Below are 22374 nucleotides of genomic sequence, written 5' to 3' on the forward strand. Positions count from 1 at the left end.
TGTGTGTGTGTGTGTGTGTGTGTGATCCATTCTCAGGCTGGACTCAAAGCACAGATAACCACCATCTTTGGAACCTAGAACTTAAATGTATATACATTCACCATTTAAACTTTTCTCCTTAGTTAATTAGTTAATTTCACACACAATCTGGGCTGATTGGTGAGCTGGGACAGGGGTAGATTATTGTAGAGGATCACAGCTACTTTAGTGGTGAGATCACCAGCTTTTCACTATTTGGATCAATATCTATGATAATTTGAAGAAGTATTTAGTTTTGCTCATGATTTCAGAGACTGATTATTTGAGCCTACATTCATTTTAGGTAATGGTAAGGCAGAAAGGAGATGAGACTGGGAACCATGTGTGTTCTACAAAGCTACACGCTCAGTGGTATATTTCCTCCATTTTAGACCCTAGTTCCTAGAAATTTTATCACTTAGATCCAAATATTCAACAGAGACTCCATGACAAGAAGTAGTGCACTTTTGGAAAACAAGATCTTGGAGAATAAGGGACATACTGGTTGATGTGGTTTAGTAAAATGGAGAAAAGCTGTGATTTTTAGATTTTAAAAAATAGAAAAAAAAAAGAAGAAAAGAGAAGGGGGAGGAGGAGGAGGAAAAGGGAATAAACCCTTTTCCCTTCATCTTGCTTCTTGGTCATGATGTTTGTGCAGGAATAGAAACCCTGGCTAACACAAATTGGTACCAGCATAGTGGGATATTCCTGTGACAACTTGGCCATGTTTAGGGGAGGACTGTAGAAGTACTTTGGAACTTTGGGCTAGAAGAGCCATTGGGTGTTAAGAGTTCTGTGAGATGTTCTGTAGGAGCATGGAAGATAATGTTGAGAACAGTGCAGAAGATTGAGGCCTGGTTTGTGAAATTTTAGAGGGAAGATTAAAGACTCTTATCAAGGCTATTGCTATTTTGATTGTGAAGACTCTGTGGTTTTGGTTAGCTGGGGCTGAAGAATCAGCTATGGGTTAACAAGATACCAGAGCTACTAAGGTGGAACCTTTGTATTACTGGGACTATTGATGCTGGTTAGCTGGAGCTAAGAAATTATTGATGATTAAAAAGAACAATGTCATTGAGATGAAATCTTCTCGGAAGTGTTTTCTGAGAGTAAAGAGAAGCTGTGTTCCAGAGATAGCCAGTGTTGTACCTCGAGCTGCAGCTGGACTTGGTAATCTGTAAGAGTCACTCAGGTGGAACTGGTTTTGAAGGCATGAAGAGGTCATGAAGAGTAGCTGAGGCTCAGCATTGTGAGAGGCCACAGGAGGACACTGATGAAGGTGCAGGGCTGAAGGGGTCATGCAAAGGAGTTGAAGCTTGGTACCATGAAGAGAGCCTATGAGAGGCTATTGGTAAAGCCTACAACTACACTTTCTTCCCCCCTGTCTAGGGGTTTGTTTTGCCTTGAGTCTGGTTATAGGTCTAGAAAAAACCATTGGTGAGCCTTGAGGAATACCAATATTGTCTTGCCCCTGTATTTTCTTCAGAGAAAGTTACTGCTGGTTTATTAGACTCAGAGGGATTAATTTTGTCCTGTGAAATTTGCTTCACCTGGTCTTCTGTAGAAGTAGGTTCCTACAGATGTGCTGGCAAGTAAATGGAAGCAGGTGAAAAAGAGCAAATCTATCGTCTTCCAATGTCCTTTCGTAGGTCTCCAGCAGAAGATGTGGCCCAGATTAAAGGTGTGTACCATCATGCCTGGATCTGGGACTTGTTTTGTCCTAGGCTGATCTTGAACTCAGAGATCTTCTTGCCTTTGTCTCCTGGGATTAAAGGCATGTAGTACTTTGCCTGGGCCTAAGCTTTTCATAGCCACTATGCCTGAAGATCTCCATTCCAAGATCCAGGTCAGAAACTTGTGTCTTCCAGCCTCAAGATCTGGGTCACAGGAGAGCCTTCCAAGTCTGGATTGTAGTTCATTCCAGATATAGTAAAGTTGAGAACCAGAAATAGCTATTACAAGTAATAAAAATTTGGTAGTACTAATATTAAAATAGACAACTCCCTCTTTTTCTCCCCCCAATCAAATGAAATGTGACTTTATACTAACAAGAATTCATCAACACTTTTCTAAAAACACAGGTAAAGATTTTATCTGTGGCACATAAGAAAGATATCTTTGCCATGCTATATCCTTTTTCCCTGGGAAATAACCAACTCTTCTGTCTTCATGCTTACACTTAACCATTAATACCATATTTTAGTGATCAAGACCATCACTTCTTTAATGTGGACTACTGTTTCCTTTTCTTCCCTAGTTCAGAGAGCCTGTCAAGAAGTTGAGAACATGTTCCATATCTCCATGCCTCATACACTGGACACTTAGTTTCCATGAATTTTCTCTGATGAAAATTAGACATTTATATACACAAATGCTACATACTAGTTTTCCTATATTTCTACCATCTTGATTTCAGATCCTATATTCAACAGCCATTGTTCATTTCTAAGTTCAAATCATGTATTTATATGCAATGTATATCTTTTGGATGCATTCTTTTGAAAGACTCACCAGCAACTCCAAGGTGAACCAGGAAGAGAAAGATCTTCAAGGTTGCTCACTAGTCCTGCACTGGGCAATAGGAAAAGGGCTTTTTCTCCATAGCTATTTATACCTCCAGATTTGTCATTGACACTCAAGGCCATGGGTGCCACAAGAGAGATTTCACTGAAAAGTAAAAGAAAAAAATAGAGTTCACACCTTGACAGATGAAAGACAATGCAGGACCACTTGTTAGTGTTCCCCACTTTCTGAGATGGCAATAGAAATGGAAGCTGCAAAGTCACCTAGTGGGAACTGTTCATTGCAATATGAAATTAGTTGTATTCAACTCATAGTACAAATCTGCATGTTTCTTATAAAATATAATATTCTAGTTATGCCCTTTTGCCCAAAGGACTATGTTTAACCCTGTACACTTGTTATGTAACTAATAGCTGTTTCAATGTACTTTGTTGATTTTCTTGGCACAAAGCATACAACTAAATGCAATGCATATGCCTGCTGATTCATTCATCAGAAAACCATAGGGTAGTTCTGATCCTTTACCTGCATGCTTACTCTTCATTGTTAGAGGGACCGGTTTGAGATCACCCAGTGCTAGGTTGCAAGTTCAAGGCCAGCCTGTGAAATTGTCCTGCTTTGAGTTCCCAAGTGCTGGGATTACAGTTGTGAGCCACAGTGGATGGTGTGGCATTATTTTATGATCCCTCCTTTGTCTGAATAGTTTTCTCTGAATACACTTCTCATAAAACATTCTGTGGTTTGGTTTTAACTGTTCCTTGTCACTGGATGGCACAAAGCTTAAGGCAGTCATGGTTCAAATTTGAAGAAAGGTTTTCCACTTGACAAAACAGTACTACTCTTGATTCTCCCATTTAGGGTAATAATTGTTTAAAAATATTGTATCAATACTGTCAAGTTCTTATTATCCCTTCATAAATGTGTTTAAATTCTTGTCTCAGCTTAATAAGTGACATAATTTGTCAATAATAGAATGTTAAAACATAAAACTCAATTTAACTTTGTATTCTGAGGTAATAATGGATAAATAAAGTGGAACTTGTTCTATTTGTTGACAGTTGTATTCTCTCAGTGACAAATCCTTTTAATTAATAGAGAGATTCTGCTTGGAGTACACTGCCTGGTTCTTCCTAGTTATATTGATGCAGTTCAGAGCACAAGAGTATCATTGCCAAGTTTAGTTTGTAGCACAAAAAATTGGTAAAGTATTCTTTAAAGCTTTGCTCTTTTGAAGGCATATATACTAAGGACACAATTTAATAAAGAAGAAATTAGTAATTACTAGCATTACAGCTACATAGAAATACTTCATTTTTTTCCTTTTCTACATCTGTAGTGAAATTTAAAATTACTGGATGCATAAAATAGGAGGTCACATATGAAGCTCAAAAAGAAGGAAGACCAAAGTTTGGATGCTTCAGTCCTACGTAGAAGGGGGAACAAAATGATCATGGAAGATAGAGGGTGGAAGGGACTTACTTTGGAGGAAGAGAGGAGGGGAAGAGAAAAAAGAGGGGACAAGACCAGGTTGTAGAAGGAGACAGGGAAGATGTACAGAGTGTCAGGAAATCAAACAGAGGTGTATAGCAATGGGGGATAGGGAACTGTGAGTAGCCACCAGAAAGTCCCAGATGCCAAGAAAGCAAGAGACTCCCAGGACCCAACAGAAATGACATTAGCTGAAATACCCAAATAAAGGGGGAGAGAGAACCTGTAGAGACCATATCCAGTGTTTAGGCACAGTCCCCGTTTGAAGGATGGGGCCACCTACCCTTCTCAAAATTTTAACCCAGAATTGCTCCTGTCTGGAGGAAATATGGGGACAAAGAGTGGAGCAGAGACTGAAAGAAAGGCCATCCAGAGACTGTCCCACCTGGGGATCCATCCCATAGCAGCCACCAAACCCAGTCACTATTGCTGATGCCAAGAAGTGCTTACTGACAGAAGCCTGATATTGCTGTCTCCTGAGAGGATCTGCCAGAGATGGGGATGCTTGCAGCTAACTATTGGACTGAGTATGGGGACCCTAATGGAGAGGTTAGGGAAAGGACTGAAGGAGTTGACAGGGTTTGCAGTCCCATAGGAAAAACAATAATCTCAACCAGACTCCCCCCCCCCCCGCCGCCCCCACCCCCAGCATCTCTGGTCAAGTTGGAGAATCCCAAAGCATGAAGGCTTAAATGAGGGGGTTTGTAGCTCCATGTGGGGAGCAACAGTGTCAACCAGCCCCCCCCCCCCGAGCTCCCAGGGACTAAACTACTAACTAAAGAATACACGTGGAGGAACCCATGGCTCCAGCTGCATATGTAGCATAGAATGGTCTTATCTGGCATTAATGGGAGAGGAAGACCTTGGTCATGTGAAGGCACAATGCCCCAGAGTAGAGGAATGCTAGGGCAGTGAGGCAGGAGTCAGGGGGTGGGTGGGAGAGCACCCTCATAGAAGCAGGGGGAGGAAGGGTGGGATAGGGGTTTTCAGAGGGGAAACTGGGAAGGGGGCTAACATTTGAAATGTAAATAAAATAACCAATAAAATAATTAAAAAATAAGTCACCTACATTGAGGAAAATCAAGACCCAAAGCCTTGTTGCTGTTAGAATGTGAAACATTCCGCATGGGGTTATGTGTTTGAGTGCTTGGTCCCCCAAAAGTCATGTTATTTATAAAGGTGAAATAACTTTTAGGATTTCCTAGAGAAAGCATGGGCTTGGAGGTTTTATTGTGTGACTGTCCTTCCTCCTCCTCCTCCTCTGTCCTCTATCTCTCTCCTCCTCCCTCCCTCTTCCTCCTGTACCTCCCCTCCCATTTCTCCCAGACTTCTGCTGCAAAGTGATCTGCTTCACTTGGCTTCCATGCCTTCCATACCAGGATGGACTGTGTCCACTCTAGAACTGTCAGCCAAAGTGAACAAGTTCTCCCTTAAGCTGTTTTTGTCAAGGTATTTTATCCAAGTATCAGGAAAATAAGAGACTGCTTACTAATTTAGGGAGCTGTGTTAGAGACTGCAGAGAGGCTACTTTCAGATACACAACACTGTTTCCCCGCTCCTGTGGACAGTAACAAAAGGGTTGCTTACTCAAGGCACATAGATGCAGACTAGGTTTAAATATTTGAAAATAGGATTTACAAAAATCAGAATGTCAAAAAAATTAAATGACTGGTTCATACTTTGAAGGACTACATGTAGTGTATATTGTTCAAAAGAGAATACATATTATTCATTTTGCATATCTTAACAGCATGTACCCTAAACTCTAAATCTTTGCATAATATTTTAATAAATAACAACATAATAAACCAGATGTGCACATATCTGGTCATAGATATATAAAAAGAACTTTCCAAAATTATAGTTGTTTATAAATTTTTCATTTAAAAGAATTTACATGAAAAGATATTTAGATGCTCTGACAATGCTTAATTTCTTGGGCCTGAAAAGATGGCTCAGCCCTTAAGAGCATTTGCTGACTTTGCAGAGGACTGAGGTTTGGTTCCCAGAAAATATGAAGGGCTTGCCAAAACTCTGAAGGCAGATAGTACACTGGCATATGTGCTGGCAAATATTTATACACATAAAACAAATTAATTTTCTAAAATAAGAATTAAGTAATTTTAGGTCTAAAAATATCAGGAATATTGATAAAACACAAAATCAATAGTGTTATTCATATAGTATTTGAATACTTGCCAAGTGACTTAAAAGTAATTAAGTTGAAAATGTAGAAACTGCATTTCAAAGTTTGTATAACTTGGAGAAATGTTAGTAGATTACATGTTGGCTAAATAAAAATGAAGCTGAGCTTGATCAGTGTATTTAACTTTGTAAGACACCTATCGAGATGGTCTTAAAAATACCTGTACAGCATGATGTCCTCAGCAAAAGAGACAGAAAGAAGTAAAGACCATCTCCCTAGCACACAAGGATGGAGGACTGGTGGAGAAATTTCTCTGTCCCCAAACTAGTTAGCTCAGTTGATGACACAGACAACCTGGAAGAAGATGTCTTAACAGTTAGTGTGTAAGGATGGCTGGGTGAGTTAGGCACCTCCAAATGACCATTTCATCCTACCCAGTGTTCCATGAAGTTGCTCCAGAACTCAGTGTCAACTGGTGCCATCTTCCCAAGTTGCCACCTTACATACTACTTGCCTGGCGAACAGCGTGCCCTCTGATGTGAGAGAAGACTCCATTAAGGGATTCTTTGGATGGTTAGATATCAGTGCCGTGGCCTTGCCACGTGAACCATGAACACAGCAATCCAGACACTTTGAACGATTTTGGTTACGCTGAGTTTAAGGACCTGGATTTCCTGTTCAGTGCCCAGAGTCTCAGTGAAGTCTCTAGGAAACGGAGAATTCCAGCAGACGTTGTCGGGTATTAACCGTGGTGATCGTTCGTTTGGCTGAGCTAGAGATCAAGATTTGACCAGGGACACTGGCTAGAGGGCCTTTCTTGTCTTGCCACAGACAGCTTTGATGATGCCCTGACCAAGAGAGGTGATAATTTTGGAGACAAGCAGGTACTGAGATCTCAAAGATTCAGACCAGTACCGCGATGGGTACGGGTAGTATGAGGATTGCCCATGCCTAGATATGAGTCCTTGGGATGACCTAGGGCACCAGAGGCTACTTCAAAGGTAGCCATACAAGGCTGTTCTTTTTAAATCTATTTTCAGGCTATGATTCCAGGACAGGCAAGGCAGACATTTGATAACAATAGTAGGCGCCCTTGGAATGTTGACTGTAGAGGAAAGCGGGGCTGTTGTGTAGTCACCTCTGATGATGGGTGTGACAAACGGACGATGAATATGGAGCTCCTGAGATTATGGTCTCCCACGGATTATAGGTGTAATGACAGAAAACTGGCAAATGGAAGTTGAAAATGACATGCTTACCTGATGAAGCAAAGCACAGGGCAGGAAAGATTAGGTAAGGATTGCCATACATAAATAAAACAATCATTTACCTTATGACTTTACAAATAAATTTTCAGTTAAGATTTACTTAATAAACATTAGGAACAGGAATATCAACAAAATACCTAGATAATGGCCACCTAGATTTATTTAATGCCTCAGATTTCCCATGAACAGTTCAGAATTGCTAAAAAGATAAATTTATGAATACACATAAATAAAATTGTCAATGTTTGAATTTCTTAGTAAGTTTTCTTAAAAATCATGTTAAATCAAGGAATATTCTTCATTAAATGATTTGATTCTTCTCTGAAAGTTACCTGTACTGTGATTCTATAATAAGAAAGAAAAAATATAAAACACTATTAAAGATATGATGATGATGATTAATTGTTTGAGGTGTATGTATATGTGTCTTTCTGTTTATGTGTCACATTTTGCATGGGTGCCCATGGAGGTCAGAAGAGTGGAGGTTACAACCGCTGGAGCTGGGTTCATTAGTGCTGGGAGGCCAACAGGGATCCCCTGTGAGAGCAGCAAGGGCTCTCACCATGTAGCAGCATCTCTCAGTCTATGAATATGTTGCTGCAAATTGTAACTTCTGAAGACTTTGTGTGATTGGTTGGTGAAACTTTTGTGAGAACTTGAACTGAACAACAGTACTTTTTAAAATTGTGTTTTTGTTTTTGTTTTTGTTTTTTTAAATTAGTTATTCGAGACTAGTTGTTTCTGTGTAGCCCTGGCTGTCCTGGAACTCACTTTGTAGACCAGGCTGGCCTCAAACTCAGAAATCTGCCTGCCTCTGCCTTCCAAGTGCTGGGATTAAAGGTGTGTGTCACCACTCCAGGCTGTGGATTTGTTTTTGTTTTCTGTTTTTTTTAAAGAGCCTTGCATGTGGCCCAGAGTGGCTTTGAACTGGTGCTTTCTAGTCTTATCAGTGCCATGATACTTGGATGTGCAATGTTTCTGATTCTGAAGTTAAACTTTGATCTTCTGGACTGAAATGACAATAAGGTTTGCCTGGAGATCCAACTTACTCAAATTATAAATATTACCTTTTTTGTGCTTCGTTAACTTGATTAACAGTCAGAACTCTGTCAAATCGATGTGTCTGACCGAGGAAGAGAAATGAGTCTGTTCTATGACTGTGATTTTTACTTTACAATTACTCTGTCTATTCTTGTATTTCAAACCATTAATATAAAGGTTTAATTAATATATGTAACTTTAGGATTCATCAGGGGAGCCAGGAATTTAAAAATATACAGATCTATATTGATAGATGAATTGTTAATGTATTTTCATAGATTGTTCGATGTCTATAGGAATCTGATGTGTGTGTATTCAGCATATTTATTAGTATCTATACCTGTTTTCTCCTTTGCAGGATTTTGATAGAACTAAACAGTTTTACAAACAATTAAAGTTTTCTTTGGTCTTCCTTCTTCTTGAGTTTCATGTGTTTTGCAAATTATATCTTGGGCATTCTGAGCTTCTGGGCTAATATCCACTTATCACTGAGTGGATATCATGTGTGTTCTTTTGTGATTGTGTTACCTCACTCAGGATGATGCCCTCCAGATCCATCAATTTGTCTAAGAATTTCATAAATTCATTGTTTTTAATAACTTCATAGTACTACATTGTATAAATGTACCACTTTTTTTGCACCTATTCCTTTGTTGAGGGACATCTAGGTTCTTTCCATCTTCTGACTATTATAAATAAGGCTGCTATGAACATAGTGGAACAAGTGTCCTTACAGTTTTCTTCGGGTATCTAGATATTTTTCTGAAAATGTTTTACAAAAATATGTTTTTTTTTAAATTCAAAGGTATGAAAACTGAATACTATTTAAATTTTCTGTGTTCTGCTTTTATTTTTCATGTAACTTGTGTTTAAATTATGTAAATATGGAACTCATATGAGAGTTTCTGGTTGTGGGATGCATGCCTACAGAACAGAGGAGATTCACAACAGTGACTTCCAAAATGTACGAATACATCTACTTTTAAATCTTTTGGTTGCTCAATCATGTAAGAAAAAATTATGGTACTGACTCTTAGTCTTTTATAACATCCCTTTTGATATGGAATTAACAATAAGGACAGGTATATCTATATAGCCAAGAACAACAACAACAAAAAACAACAACAAAACCCTAAACTACAGGATGGTTGTACAGTGATGTCTTCAAGTAAATCACCCAGAGACAAAGTTGGAAAATTGTCACCATCAAATTGTATTCACTTTTCTCACCTATACCAAAAGATTATAGATACAGTAAAAAACCAGGAAACCAGCCTTTCTTAGAGACCATACATATGAATACCTCGATGTAGAACTTAACAGCATCCATAAATACAAAATTTAATTATTTTGAGAAGATTTCCAACCCATTGGAATTTTGTCACAATACTCTGAGTTGAATAAATTATTGTGCTTACCTCACCTTACTGTAGAGGCTTATTTCTCTACTTTAAACCTGACTCATATATTTGAGGAATTTTTGCTCAAATGCCATTGTGATGGTTTGTATATTCTTGGACCATGGAGTGGCACCATCTGGAGGTGTGGCCTTGTTGGGATAGGTGTGACCTGGTTAGAATGGGTGTGTCACTGTGAGTGTGGGCTTAAGACCCTCACCCTAGTTGCCTGGAAGTCAGTCTTCCATTAGCAGCCTTTGGATGAAGATGTAGAACTCTCAGATCTACCTGCGCCATGCCTGCCTGGATACTGCCATGCTCCCACCTTGATGATAATGGACTGAACCTCTGAATCTGTAAGCCAGCCCCAATTAAATGTTGTTTTATTAAGACTTGCCTTGGTCATGGTGTCTGTTCACAGCAGTAAAACCCTAAATAAGACAGCCATCATGCCCTTTTCTTTGTCTTGTGCTAGATATTCCTAGGAATACTGTCTTGAGCCTCTACTAAAACCATTTTTATTGTGTAAATGAACCATTCTTTGATTGAAAGACATCTGGGTTGCTTCCAGTTTCTATTAAGAGTAAGGAGGGTAGGGTAAAGAACTCTGGGAGGGGAGATCTGGAGAAGATCAACATTTAAGATGTAAATAAATAATTAATTAAAAACTTAATAAAATATGGTGGGAAAAAGCTGAAACGAGAAAAATAGTGAAAATAAAGTATTCAAATAACATGTTTTCTTAATTAGTTTATCTTATCTATTGTTGATAGCCTTTTCAGACCATATTATTAAATTAAACATATAACATGCACAAATGTATATTTATGAATGATTTTCTTTATAAAACCTAAACAAGTATTGCCTCTTGGAGCTGGTAGAAAATTAAATAAAAATTGATCTCTGTATCTAATACTAAAGTCACCAAATTAGGAAAAAATATGTAGAAAATACTAAAAGTCAATCCAAAATGCTATTAAATTTTCTATTCAATGTAATGGGTTCATATTTGAAGTAAATGTTGACTTAAAATTTTAATTTTTGTATTCTCTTGGTTACACCATACTCTGATACAAAAATATTGTTATATGGTATTAAGTAAAAGTAAGATTTATTCACCAGGAAACAAAACAAAACAAAACAAAACAAAACAAAACAAAACAAAACAAAACAAAAAGACCTTTTCATGGTGATCCATGTGGAAAATGGAGGAATTGGAGGAGAGCTTCCAAGGACCCAAGGCAAAGAATGGTGCATATCAGCAAGGTTTGAAAGTTCCAGGCAAGCCCTCTAGAACCCAAGAACTTTTTGTCCTCAAAGGAATACACCTGCATTTTGTAGACTTATCTTCTGTGATGTACTTTCTACCAGGGCTTATATCTTTGTTCTGGGTTGGGATTGCATAGATGACTCTAAATGGGTTAAAAAGTCCCTCCAGAGGGAACAGGAATATAGGGTGATCCTGGAGAACTGAAACAGGACAGACAGTAGGTGAAACTAGAAAATGTAAGAAATTTGTGAACCCAGTATTTCCAAATAATGAGCTTTCCCTTCTACTATCTCCATGAAATGTTGCGTGGTTTGAAGATGAAAGACAAAGTGAGCATCATATTATGCAAGGAACCATGCATCAGGGATAAGGTCAGCTTGTGTGTTATTCTACTTTTGCTAATAGCAATTTGAATGAGTTTCACCAACTGATATTTAAGTCTCTGTACTTTGTGGAATGTCATGGGACCATGATATACTATATATATTATGACTCAATGTGTATTGTTAAGAACATTTTACACCATGGGTAATCAATCTGACAGGTTAAAAGTAATGTTATTAAAGGTAACCTTATTTCAATCATGATTTCATATGTAGAGTCCGGAATATAGGAGATGATTAGTGAAATTGTCTGATCAGGTCACATGAATAAATAACATCTAAACTTTTTTAAAAATAACTCAATGTTGTCCAATTTCTTACTTAGCATCAAGAGTCAAAACACTTAGAGCATAGAAAAGTGCTTTATTTCCATATAGATTTAGGCATAGAAGAAAGGTCACCAGAAAGTTACTCCTGCGAGATAAATGCGCTTAGTTTTCAGCAATGGTCTGATTAATCCAATTCAGGTAGTTGCAGACTTTGGTGTAGATACCAGGTTTCCCTTCCAAAGCACAGCTGACACCCCAGGAAACAACTCCCTGGAGTTGTCCATTGCAGACCACAGGGCCACCAGAGTCATACTAAGTAATAAAGGAAAGATAGACTTGGTTATGCCCAGAGAAATAATGGGATTAAGATGTTCATTGATGTTTCTGGGACTGTATTTGCAGGCCAGTGATCTTCACAAAGCACTGATTATCCTTTTAAAAAAAAATCCAGTTTTCAGGACTGGAGAAATGGCTTAGTGGTTAAGAGCATTGACTGCTCTTCCAGAGGTCCTGAGTTCAATTCTCAGCAACCACATGGTGGCTCACAACCATCTGTAATGGAATCTGATGCACATTCTGGTGTGTGTCTGAAGACAGTTGCAGTATACACGTATAAATAAAAATAAATATTTTTTTTAAAAATCCAGTATCTCTATCTTTATTACTTTGTTCTTTTTGTGGCCCCACCTCATTTTCCTGCAGCTATTTTGGGGGTGATATGCAAAACATAGACTGCAGAGTTCTAATATGACTCTCAAGCTTTTTCTCTTTCATATGGACTCAACTCCCACAATTCAAGGGTGCTTGGGTTTACAGTTTACACAGAATCAACTCTTTGGGCCCTTTATACTTAATATTTATCGTCATATCAAAAATAGAAAACCCATACATTTTCATAAAGTCTTTCTTCCCCTCCCATAGTGAGACACAGGTAGAGATATACTGTTTTCTGTTTTATCTGAGAAATACGGTGGGTGGGAGAGTTGGCTAACTCATGGTAGACATAGTCATAGATAGAGATAGGCAACAATAACTCACCTGGCAAGAGTCCTTTCCACCTTCCAGGAAGCCAAGACAGAACATGTTATTAGTGATCTGAAGTGGGTAGGCCTTGTGACAAACAGAGTCAGACAGGACCGGAGCATTCAGACACTGAAGAACAGAAGAAGGACTCTTGACTGTAGAGTACAAGGGTGAAAATCAATTATTCATGCTGACTTTGAGTATTTCCTCTTCTACCTATCAATTTTTATAAGCATATCCCTCATTTGTTATCAGAGAGAGAGGGAGAGGGAGAGAGAGAGATGAGATTATAATTTAGAAGGTTTTTTTTTTAATTTGGTTTTTGTGAGATAAGGTTTCTTTGTGTAACCAGCTCGGTTGTCCTGATCTTGCTTTGTAGAGCAGACTAGCCTCGAACTTACAGAGATCCACCTGCCTCTGCCTCCTGAGTTCTGGGATTAAACATGTGGGCCACCACACCTGGCTTAGAAGTTTTTAAGGTATGGTTTTCCACAGTTTCTTATAGTTTTACTGCTCAGTTACTCTTCCTCTACATTACTATCAGTGACCACCATTCTCAAGTCCAGAGGCTTCTATTGGATTGTGTCCAATGACCCCACTTCTAGATATCTCCTGTTTCTATAGTTTTTAACTCATCACTAACCAAGATATAGTTAAACTCCTTGACATCTTTCTAAGTTGATTTTATCTTTTGTTTCCATGGGCTGATTGATTGGAAGTTTCTTAACTTCAGCTAGCATTTCTCCAATGGTCAGTTCAAATATGTCCTCTGGGAACTGTACTTTGAATGAGAATTTGTACTAACTGTCATTAAGTTTTCATTCACTCCCTGTACTCATATTTACTTCTTGTATATCACAGAGAGACTTACAGCCAAATTGCAGAACAGCCCAGCCAGACACAAGGCACTCAGTACCAGCTGATGGACAGGACTGTGGCAGAGAAACAGTAGATAATTTAGAGTTGAGGGTAGCTGGTGACTTCAACTTAATCAGCATGATGTCATTATCAAAAGTCCATGAATTATAATCAGAATGGGGAATCATCTTGGCTGCATCAATGAACTGCTCAGCACCTTCAATTTCATCAATGTTATGTTTAAGACACACCTGTAGTTGGCTGGGTTTAAGAGTTAAAAGTTTACATGTCCTTGTTCAGCTTGTGTTTAGGCAGTCATGTTGGTTAGACCTTGTGGGTCTATCTATCAATAGGGATGATACTAATAGACACACTAAGGTTGACTGGAGAAAGGCCCCAAAGTCTCAACCCTACACAAAGAACTACAAACAACTAAGGAATGAGCCCATCAATTGGTTAACCAATATCAAATGATCAACTCTGAAAACATTACAGTAATGTACTATACACATATACATACACAGAGACATAAATAGAAAACATACAAGTAACATTATACAGACTAAGCAAGAAGGTTGTATACACATCAAATGCACATGCACACACACACACACACAAACACTCATGCAATAACAATAAAAAAGAGGCCATAAATTTGAAAGAAACTAATACATGGGTGGAGGGTTTCAAGGGAGGAAAGGAAAGGGAGAAATCATGTAATTATAATATAAAAAACAGAAGAAACAATTTACAAAGCTTAAGTATTCAACATGAATATCATTTCTTTTCTCCAGCCCCTTCAATCATGAGCATAAACAATACATTCTATTTAAGCACTGGATCACTGAAGTTAGTACACATTACTATTCCTGGCACAGGTTACAGAATTCCTTCATAAGTGTCTCTGCTAGTCAGGACACATAGTCCACTATCGTCTTACAATTGGGAGTCATAGGAATAGAAACTAAATATACTCTATTAAACATTTTCAGGTGAAAAATTTGATGGGTATTGACTGGCAATTTCCTCTTCTCTTGTTTTTGGGATCCTCAAGGCAAGAGTCAGGAGGATAGAAATATAGTCTATATAGCCTGGCTTCAAGAATTTTTGTCACAGTAGCTTGAACTAAGAAAGTAGACTTCTTATACTTTTGGTTGTGAGACTAGCATTTAATGGCTGGGCCATCTCTCCAGCCCTACTTCCTTCTTCTTATCCCTAAGGATGTGTGTGTGTGTATTTTTTTTTTCAAAAATTTCCATTTATTCCAATGTGCTTTACCTCAAACCCACTACATCCTTAATTTCCCTTGATTATTCTAGATAAGTCCATGTATTTTTTGTAGGCTCTTCTACAACAAAATTTAATTTGGAGATGCATGACAAAATGGTGGGTAAAAGAAATCAGGTGAAGAAATGTGATTTTCTCTCACTGTGCACACTGAAATAAAACAATAAAGATGGCATCTCTTTCCTGGGGGAATATGACAAAAGACTGATGTTCTCAACTTTACGAGAGTTCATCAATTACTTTCATCATTGTTTTAACAAAATACCTAAATGAAGCAACTATGGAAGGATGGTATTTTGGTATGCATTTTGAGAAAATAATCAACCAGGGTGGGGAAAGCATGGTGTTGAATCCTGAGGTTGATTTCACATTGCATCTAGAGTTGGACACATAGAGAGATAAAAACTTATGCAGCTAGCTGTGTTCTTTGCAAACATTCTAGGCCAAAATCCAACTAAATTCTTTCACTCAAATTAAATGGTTTTGCTCAGATTTTGCTTCCCCTCCTCAATTAACCAAATTTAGAAAATGTTTTATAGAAATACACAGAGATTTATTTCCAAGTTGATCAGAGGTCCTGCCAAGTTGAATGTCAATAAAAGTGTCATATATTGGGAGTTAAATAACTGTCAATAAATGGTTTTAGTCATTAAAATAATCATTCCTCTTAAAAGGTGGTGATTTCTTGAATTTGAAATAAAGGATTAAATAAGGTTTATAGGAATAAAAGTGCCTTGAGTTTGTTCTATCTTAGGCAAATTTACTGAGTTGAATTGATCTTAAGCACATATTGATATAAATTTCTTCTTAATTGAAGAATTGACTCCTGTAAATAGAAGAAACACACACACAATTGATGTGAAATCACTATTCCCTATCTCATGTATTTTTGTGACAATGTGTGTGTTTTTATAATTAGCCAAGCTGTTAAGTGTAGGTATTAATTTATTAGGTTCTATTAAAAAAGAACGTAAGCATGAACTTCAGAGTTCAAGATTCTAGCTATAAAAGGGATGTTATTACCCCATTCAATGTTGCTTTATGAAATTGGTCAGAATACAATTATGCTAAATTAAACATTTTTCTAGACAAGTAGATCATTTGAAGGTGTCCCTACTGTTATTAGACTTGGACATCACAGTTGAACCCAAAGCCAAGTCTAGATACCCATGCTCAATATGCCAATTAACAAAATGTTAACAGTAGAAAGCAGAAAAGGAGATTTATCGATGCAGCCACATTGGGAAGAGGAACAATGAGATCCATAGAAAACCTTAACATCATCATCAAGTTTCTGAATTGAGATTCACGTTTAAACAGAGGGCAAAATTGTGTATATCAAAGCAGTTCCTTTCACTGTATAGCCCTGTTCACCACTGACCCATCATTTTCTGGGCTTCAATTTCCTCCTCTATGGTAGTCTGACAAGTTGTAAGAGCAGTGTGCTATTTCTCTTAGGAAGACAGGTTCCCTACTCTGGCTGGTATCTTTTCATTCTGCCGATATGAGATTCCTGAGAGAATTCTCACTGGTTTTGTTCTATTGTTTCAGTAGTCTGGTACATTGATAGAGCCAGGTGTTTCATCAGAATGCCTTAATTTCTCCCTGAGTTCTAACAATATAATTTTATAACCTCTCCATTCTTCTGTCCTTCCCTACACCTTTGGATGAAAGGACCACCATCTACATTGCTTCCATATTAATTGCCAACATATTTTGGTTCAGAATCCAGAGTCTGATATCTTTTTAGTATCTTTCCTTACTCACCACCTACAAGGGTAATAAACCTATTACCTTGTTTTGTCATAGAAATTGAAGGTGATCATGATTCTTGGTGTTAAATTTGTTGGTGATTATAATTACTATCTCACAATACTCTTCTTCAGATTCTTCAGATCAAAATTGCATGTTTCCTTGTCTCTCCAAGTATCTGAGACTAAATAGCTGGCCACTATATATATCCTTATGTGTTATGTTTAAAATACTCTGGTTCCTCTTACCCATACTCTTTCCCAGTGTCTGTGTTGTGGACACACTGTTCATTTGAACCCTTTAACCTTTAGTGATGCAAAACAGATATTTTAGTTTCTACCTTGATGAGGAACAGTCGATTTATGGGGTGGGGGGCATGTTACTGCTATGATTTCTATTAATCTTGAACATTTTCTTTCTTCATATGCATATTGTTTGGGCTGTCCACAGATGTTTTAGTGGTAGAAGAAAATGGTCTTTTATTTTAAATGGTCAGACAAAGCACAATATGGAAAAGTCACACTAAGACTCAGTGTGGAAAATCTTTGTATTTGTCGATTATGGGTCACTTTTGATATGTGTGTAAGATAAGCAACATTGTGTCCATTTGGATTTTTAGATATTTCTGTTATCATATTATTCATCAAATTGTGATATTGAATGTACGTCACAGGATCCAAAACTGCATCAGATATTTCCCTTGGCGAGTGTTCATTTATTTGTTTAGTCTTCTTTTTATCCCTAGTTATATTTCTAGAGTTCTCAGTTTCAATAGCATTTTTGGGTAGAGTATGAAATACCGTTGTGTGTGTGTGTGGGAGGGGGTCATGTGAAAACCTAATTGGTCCCCCAGTGGTAGAATTACTATGGAAAGAGGAGGATATTTGGGAAAGATGTGATTGGAGAAAATGACTGATTAGAGGTATGCCTTTAAATTCCTGAGTCCTTTGCCAATTTTTCCTTTCTATGTGCTATGAAGTAGAGACTATCCAGAACACTGTACTGTCATCAAAATGCTATGAAGCTCATCATGATGGGCTAAATTTACTGACATAAAAGTCAAAATTAATCTTCCTTCTTCAGTATTTTTTCACACATAAGGAAATTGTAACACTGAAATTGGTTTATGAGAGATGTATTCATTATTGTGATAAACCTTCCTCTGAGGCTTTTAAACATTTGCAGGAAGAATTTGCAAGTTTTAGAGAAGAAAATAATGCAAACTACAGGATGTTATAAGCTCAATAAATAGACAAATCTTATGGGAGCACATTAGAATACATATTGCTAATAAAAATACTGACATTGAAGACTGGGCATATAAAGTGTAATAAGCATGCTGTGTATAGATGAGATAAAGATGTGCATCCTCTATTCTACAAAAAAAAAAAAAACATGTCTAAATGGTGAATATCTTAACACTTGGTGGCTGGCTGTGTTGGAAATTTATAATTATATAGTTATAAAAGAAAATCAGAACAGAATGAATAAGATGTTTTTAGTCTGGTTAGAGATGTTTGTATAATATTTGTGCTTAGGAAGTTCTTTTTTCAGAAAATATTAGATATAACAAAACCCTTCATATGCATTACACTAGCACAAAAGGAAAAATGTCATTAGTACATCTTGGAACTTAACCATATGATACCAGAATATTAAGACTTGGAGGTGGTAAACTTACCTGAATGTCCCTGGATAAATAGTGCCTCTAGACACATAGCACAGTCACAGCCACCTAGGAAATTGTCTCCTTAAGTATGATTTTACAATATTTGACTACTCAGATTCTCAGGGTTTGCAGACTCCATCCATGTAAGCCTAGACATAGCTGAAGTTGTTGGCAAAATTTGATGTCATTCATTTGATGATAGTTTTACCTTCATACAAAATGCAAGAGGAGAAATGTGAAGGGTGGTGCTTCCACACAGATTTCAAAGGAAAACCTGGCAGGCTAGACAAGCACATGCATTCATAATACTTGTAGCAATCCCTTATCGGTACAGCTCATCTGTGTTGGTGAAACTTATAACAAAGGAGAGATTTAAAAAGTGGAAATACCAGCAATATGGAAGTGTATAGAGAGTAAATGTGAAGGCTTGAGTGGACCCAAATCAAGAGAAGTATCCTGTTCACATGGACTAAACTATAAAATATGGCTCATGGTTTCATGTGTTGAACTTGATCTTCAGTTAGTGGCACTAATTTGGTAGGTGGGTTTGAGTGGGAGAAAGTTGCAAACAGGCTAGTGACTCTGTATGTTATGTTTAGCCCCAGTATCTTGTTAGTCTTTGTATTCTGACTGTATGAAACACCGATTCTTCTTTGCCACCAGTTTTTCCTCCATGGTTTACTGCACAGTTAAATCAAGCCACATAATGTTAGACTCACAAACCAAGGGCCCAGGTTATTTTCCCCACCCCCCTTAAGTTTTTATGTCAAGTAATCCTCATAGAGTTACAAAATTTGACCATGACATTTTTTATGATTTCTTTGATGCAGACACAAACTCTTTGGACAATGCTTTAGGCTAACATATGACTAATAAAAGTGATATTCTTCTGAACCTCATGGCTAATAGTAGTGCCAATTACATATTACTACTTTGTATTACTTAGGATTAGAAGTTTATCATGCAAGATTGGGTAACTATGAATATAGTTTTATATTCCTTGCACAATTACTTTCTAACTGATCAGTGATTAGGCCAATGTCTCAAAGAAGAAAGAATGATATTTTCCTTGGTAATTTAAGGGTTTGTGGGGAGACACTTGAGAGGAACTTCAGGAGGATACTCACAGTGTATACAGTGTTTATAGTGAGAAACGGGAGCAAAAGGGAGAGTAGAATTGTGTTAGACATGAATTTCTATGAATTCAATTGCCCAGAAACTACTTCAGTGATAGACCAAAAAGGACCATGTTTCTTCTTATGTTGGAAGAAAAACTGTTTGTCTAAGAGGTACTGGCATTGCAGGAATGAAGAATCTAAGTGTTCTAGAGTTATGGAAACTGTCGTCTAGATAATTAGGAAAATCCTGGCATTTCAGCTAAGATGTAAAAGGATCGGTCTTCATTAAGGGAACTTGTGAACAAGTTCTGCATGAGGCTGTGATTGAAGCCCATGTTGCAGTGATAAACCTACAGTCTCAGAGGTGCCAAAGATATAGTGCATTTGTCAAGAAAAGCATGTAGCTTTGAGTTGCATCTTTCTGGGAGAGAGAGAGAGAGAGTACGGACTGTGGTCATATGGCCACAGGTTGGGTTGTTTAAATCTTGGAGCTCAGATGATGGCATCATCTGCTCTGGACACTTCACAAATAGTCTCATGATTTAGTGCTTATGCTTCAGAGTCAAGTGTTTTTGCTTTAGTCCATTCTTTCCTTTCTATCCATTTCCTCCATTTTGTCATGGAAACATCTTTCTTGGACCACTGCATTTTGGAAGTGTGTAATTCTTTGTGAGCTCTTTCAGGAGCTTCATAGGCAGCTGAACTTGCTTTGTGTCTGTCTCAGAGGGGATTTTTGCACTTGTGCTTTTGATCTATTGGAATTTCACCTCCCCTCATTGAAAATTGTCTGATAGTGAAGACTCATGAGAAGATTACTTTTGTTTTGAAGCTGGGGTCTGAATTTCCTTCTAATCATAGCAGCCTGAGCTGCCCAATGCACTATGCTTCTTTCCCTTGACTCTGAGGATATAGTTTTTGTTTCTAAACCCTTCCACTATTCCGTTTATTCCACTCTGCATTGACTCAAGTCCATTGTGTCCTTAATTTTCCTTTATCATTCTGGTTAATCACAGGTAGCATTTGCAGGATCTTCTTCAGCAGATATTTGGTTTGGTGATCCACGATCAAATGATGATTGGTGGAAAGCAGGTGAGGAAATGTGGTTGTTTCTCATTCTGCAAGCTGTGCTAAAACACAGATGCTATCTCTGTTCCCAGGGAAATATGATAATAGAGGGGAGGACCTGAATTGTGAAACTTAAATGACTCATATTTGCTTGCATATAGCTTTAATTTATGTACAATCTGGTCTTGATTTGGTGTTTAAGTGAGGAGAGGTAACTCAGTGGCCAAAACTTAGGACAAATATGTATTTAAAAATAATTCCTCAAGAGCTTTAGAAATGGTTCAGAGGAAAAGAGCATATACTATTCTTATAAAGGACTGAGATTTGGTTCCCAGAAGTTCTGTTAGGCATCTCTGAAATCCCTATACTGTAGAACAAAGGTCTCTAACAGCTCTTTTCTCTACAGGCACCTTGCTAAACTGTATACACCTTCACATATGTACACACAGATATGGAAGTGAAAAAAATACATCCTAAAAAATACTTCATTTGTAGTTTTCAGTCACTAAGCACAATAGAGATTCTTAGATTTTAAAAGATTAGCAATAAAATTAAAAATATTAAAAATATAAGGAAGACATAGCACTAAGTTTTAGGACATGCAAGACACCAGGCATCAGAAATATCCATGGTGAATTTCAGTTTTTCAAGCACTTAGATAAGTTGCTGATTGGTAAAATAGATAGCAGTTTCATATCAATTGATAAGCTATCAATAAATAACAATTTCATGCTATCTATTTTAAGTTAGAAATACGCAATGTACCATGAAGGAAGTTTAAACATATGTGTTTGATAGCTATATTTTAAAACAAAATATATTTGACCTATTAATAAATTATTATAATTATCCTGTAAAAATATAATGCTAATGCAAGCACTTTACTAATGTATTCACCATACATCACAGAACATAGAAAAATATGAGAAAATTCTTATTGTTATATGAATGTTGAATTATTTAGAATATTCAACTCTATAATTATGTTCTCATTTATCAACCAATTTTAAAAGAATGGTAAATCATAGAATACAAGAGCAAAATGTTATTAGATGTAGAGCAGCAGAAATGTATTTATTTCAACCTCATTTCAGGGATAAGAAGAAAGAGAAATGGATAAGAAATAGATGATTTATGGAAGGCAAGAGAAATCAGTTGTTCGCCATGGTCTCCTGAATCCAGCTTAGGTAGTTGCAGACTTTGGTGTAAACACCAGGCTTCCCTCTCATTGCACAGACTGAACCCCAGGAGACAATACCCTGGATCTCTCCATTGCAGACCACAGGTCCACCAGAAGAATCACCCTGGTCAGAAAGAAAATAAGATTACAATATGTTTATGTTGAGGTGTGAGAATGGACTCCACAATGTTTTCCTGTTTTCATGGAGCCAAAATAACAGATACTGACACTGAAGCAATGAAGACTTCCTGCACAGTTAATTGCAATTTTCCCCTTATTTTTAATATTGTCTCTATAAGCTCATGTTTCCTTAGTTGACAAAGGTCAGGTAAAGATAAAGGCTGGCGATATTTCTTGCTGTTCTTTTTGCTGTCTTTCAAGAGTGGTCACATGCTATAAATCAGCTTCTCAGAAGTTTGGTACCATGTACTGTTTACATACCATCTTTTGTACATAGTTCAAATTTGAGGTTTTCCATGAATATTACAGTGAGAAAACCTGTTTTTACTCATAGGACTTATCTCATCCCATGGGAATTCTTCCAGACAGATGTACATGGTTCTCAGCCAAGGAGAAGGATACTGATGGAGTGAAAAATAGACAGACAGAGGGACAGAGA

General features: G+C 37.4%; 3 protein-coding genes across 4 annotated transcripts in view; all 3 read right to left on the reverse strand.

Annotated features, from left to right (window-relative positions):
• LOC110296627 (probable inactive serine protease 58) overlaps positions 1–6890 on the reverse strand; it is a 22192-nt gene extending 15302 nt beyond the window's left edge. The window contains exons 1-2 of one of the 2 annotated variants that reach the window (XM_021165334.2): positions 6690–6890; positions 5519–5587 (exon numbers count right to left, since the gene is read on the reverse strand). The gene's annotated coding sequence lies outside the window, so the exon portion shown is untranslated. The remainder of the gene's footprint in view (positions 1–5518; positions 5588–6689) is intronic. The other variant, XM_021165335.1, reaches the window with a different exon arrangement.
• A 5075-nt stretch (positions 6891–11965) lies between these two features.
• LOC110296577 (trypsin V-A-like) lies at positions 11966–16797 on the reverse strand. The gene is made up of 4 exons (XM_021165280.1): positions 16766–16797; positions 13698–13945; positions 12842–12981; positions 11966–12115 (listed from the first exon to the last, which is right to left on the reverse strand). The coding sequence occupies exons 1-4, from the start codon at positions 16795–16797 to the stop codon at positions 11966–11968; spliced, it is 570 nt and encodes a 189-aa protein (XP_021020939.1).
• A 4823-nt stretch (positions 16798–21620) lies between these two features.
• LOC110296559 (trypsin-4) overlaps positions 21621–22374 on the reverse strand; it is a 3915-nt gene continuing 3161 nt past the window's right edge. The window contains exon 5 of the mRNA XM_021165262.1: positions 21621–21879. Coding sequence (XP_021020921.1) covers positions 21727–21879 — 153 coding nt within the window. The 3' untranslated portion in view covers positions 21621–21726. The remainder of the gene's footprint in view (positions 21880–22374) is intronic.

The sequence above is a fragment of the Mus caroli genome, chromosome 6, assembly GCF_900094665.2.
Source record: "Mus caroli chromosome 6, CAROLI_EIJ_v1.1, whole genome shotgun sequence".
Classification (NCBI taxonomy): domain Eukaryota; kingdom Metazoa; phylum Chordata; class Mammalia; order Rodentia; family Muridae; genus Mus; species Mus caroli.

Bases quoted from the DNA above. Each gene is read 5' to 3' on its own strand.
- LOC110296577 (XM_021165280.1), bottom strand. From the start codon at position 16,797: ATGATCACCTTCAATTTCTATGACAAAACAAG. The intron at 13,946-16,765 runs GTAATAGGTTTA...TCTTAAACCCAG, and splicing joins AATTTCTATGACAAAACAAG to CCAACTACAGGTGTGTCTTA. The intron at 12,116-12,841 runs GTGAGTTATTGT...TTTATTACTTAG, and splicing joins GTGGAAAGGACTCTTGCCAG to TATGACTCTGGTGGCCCTGT.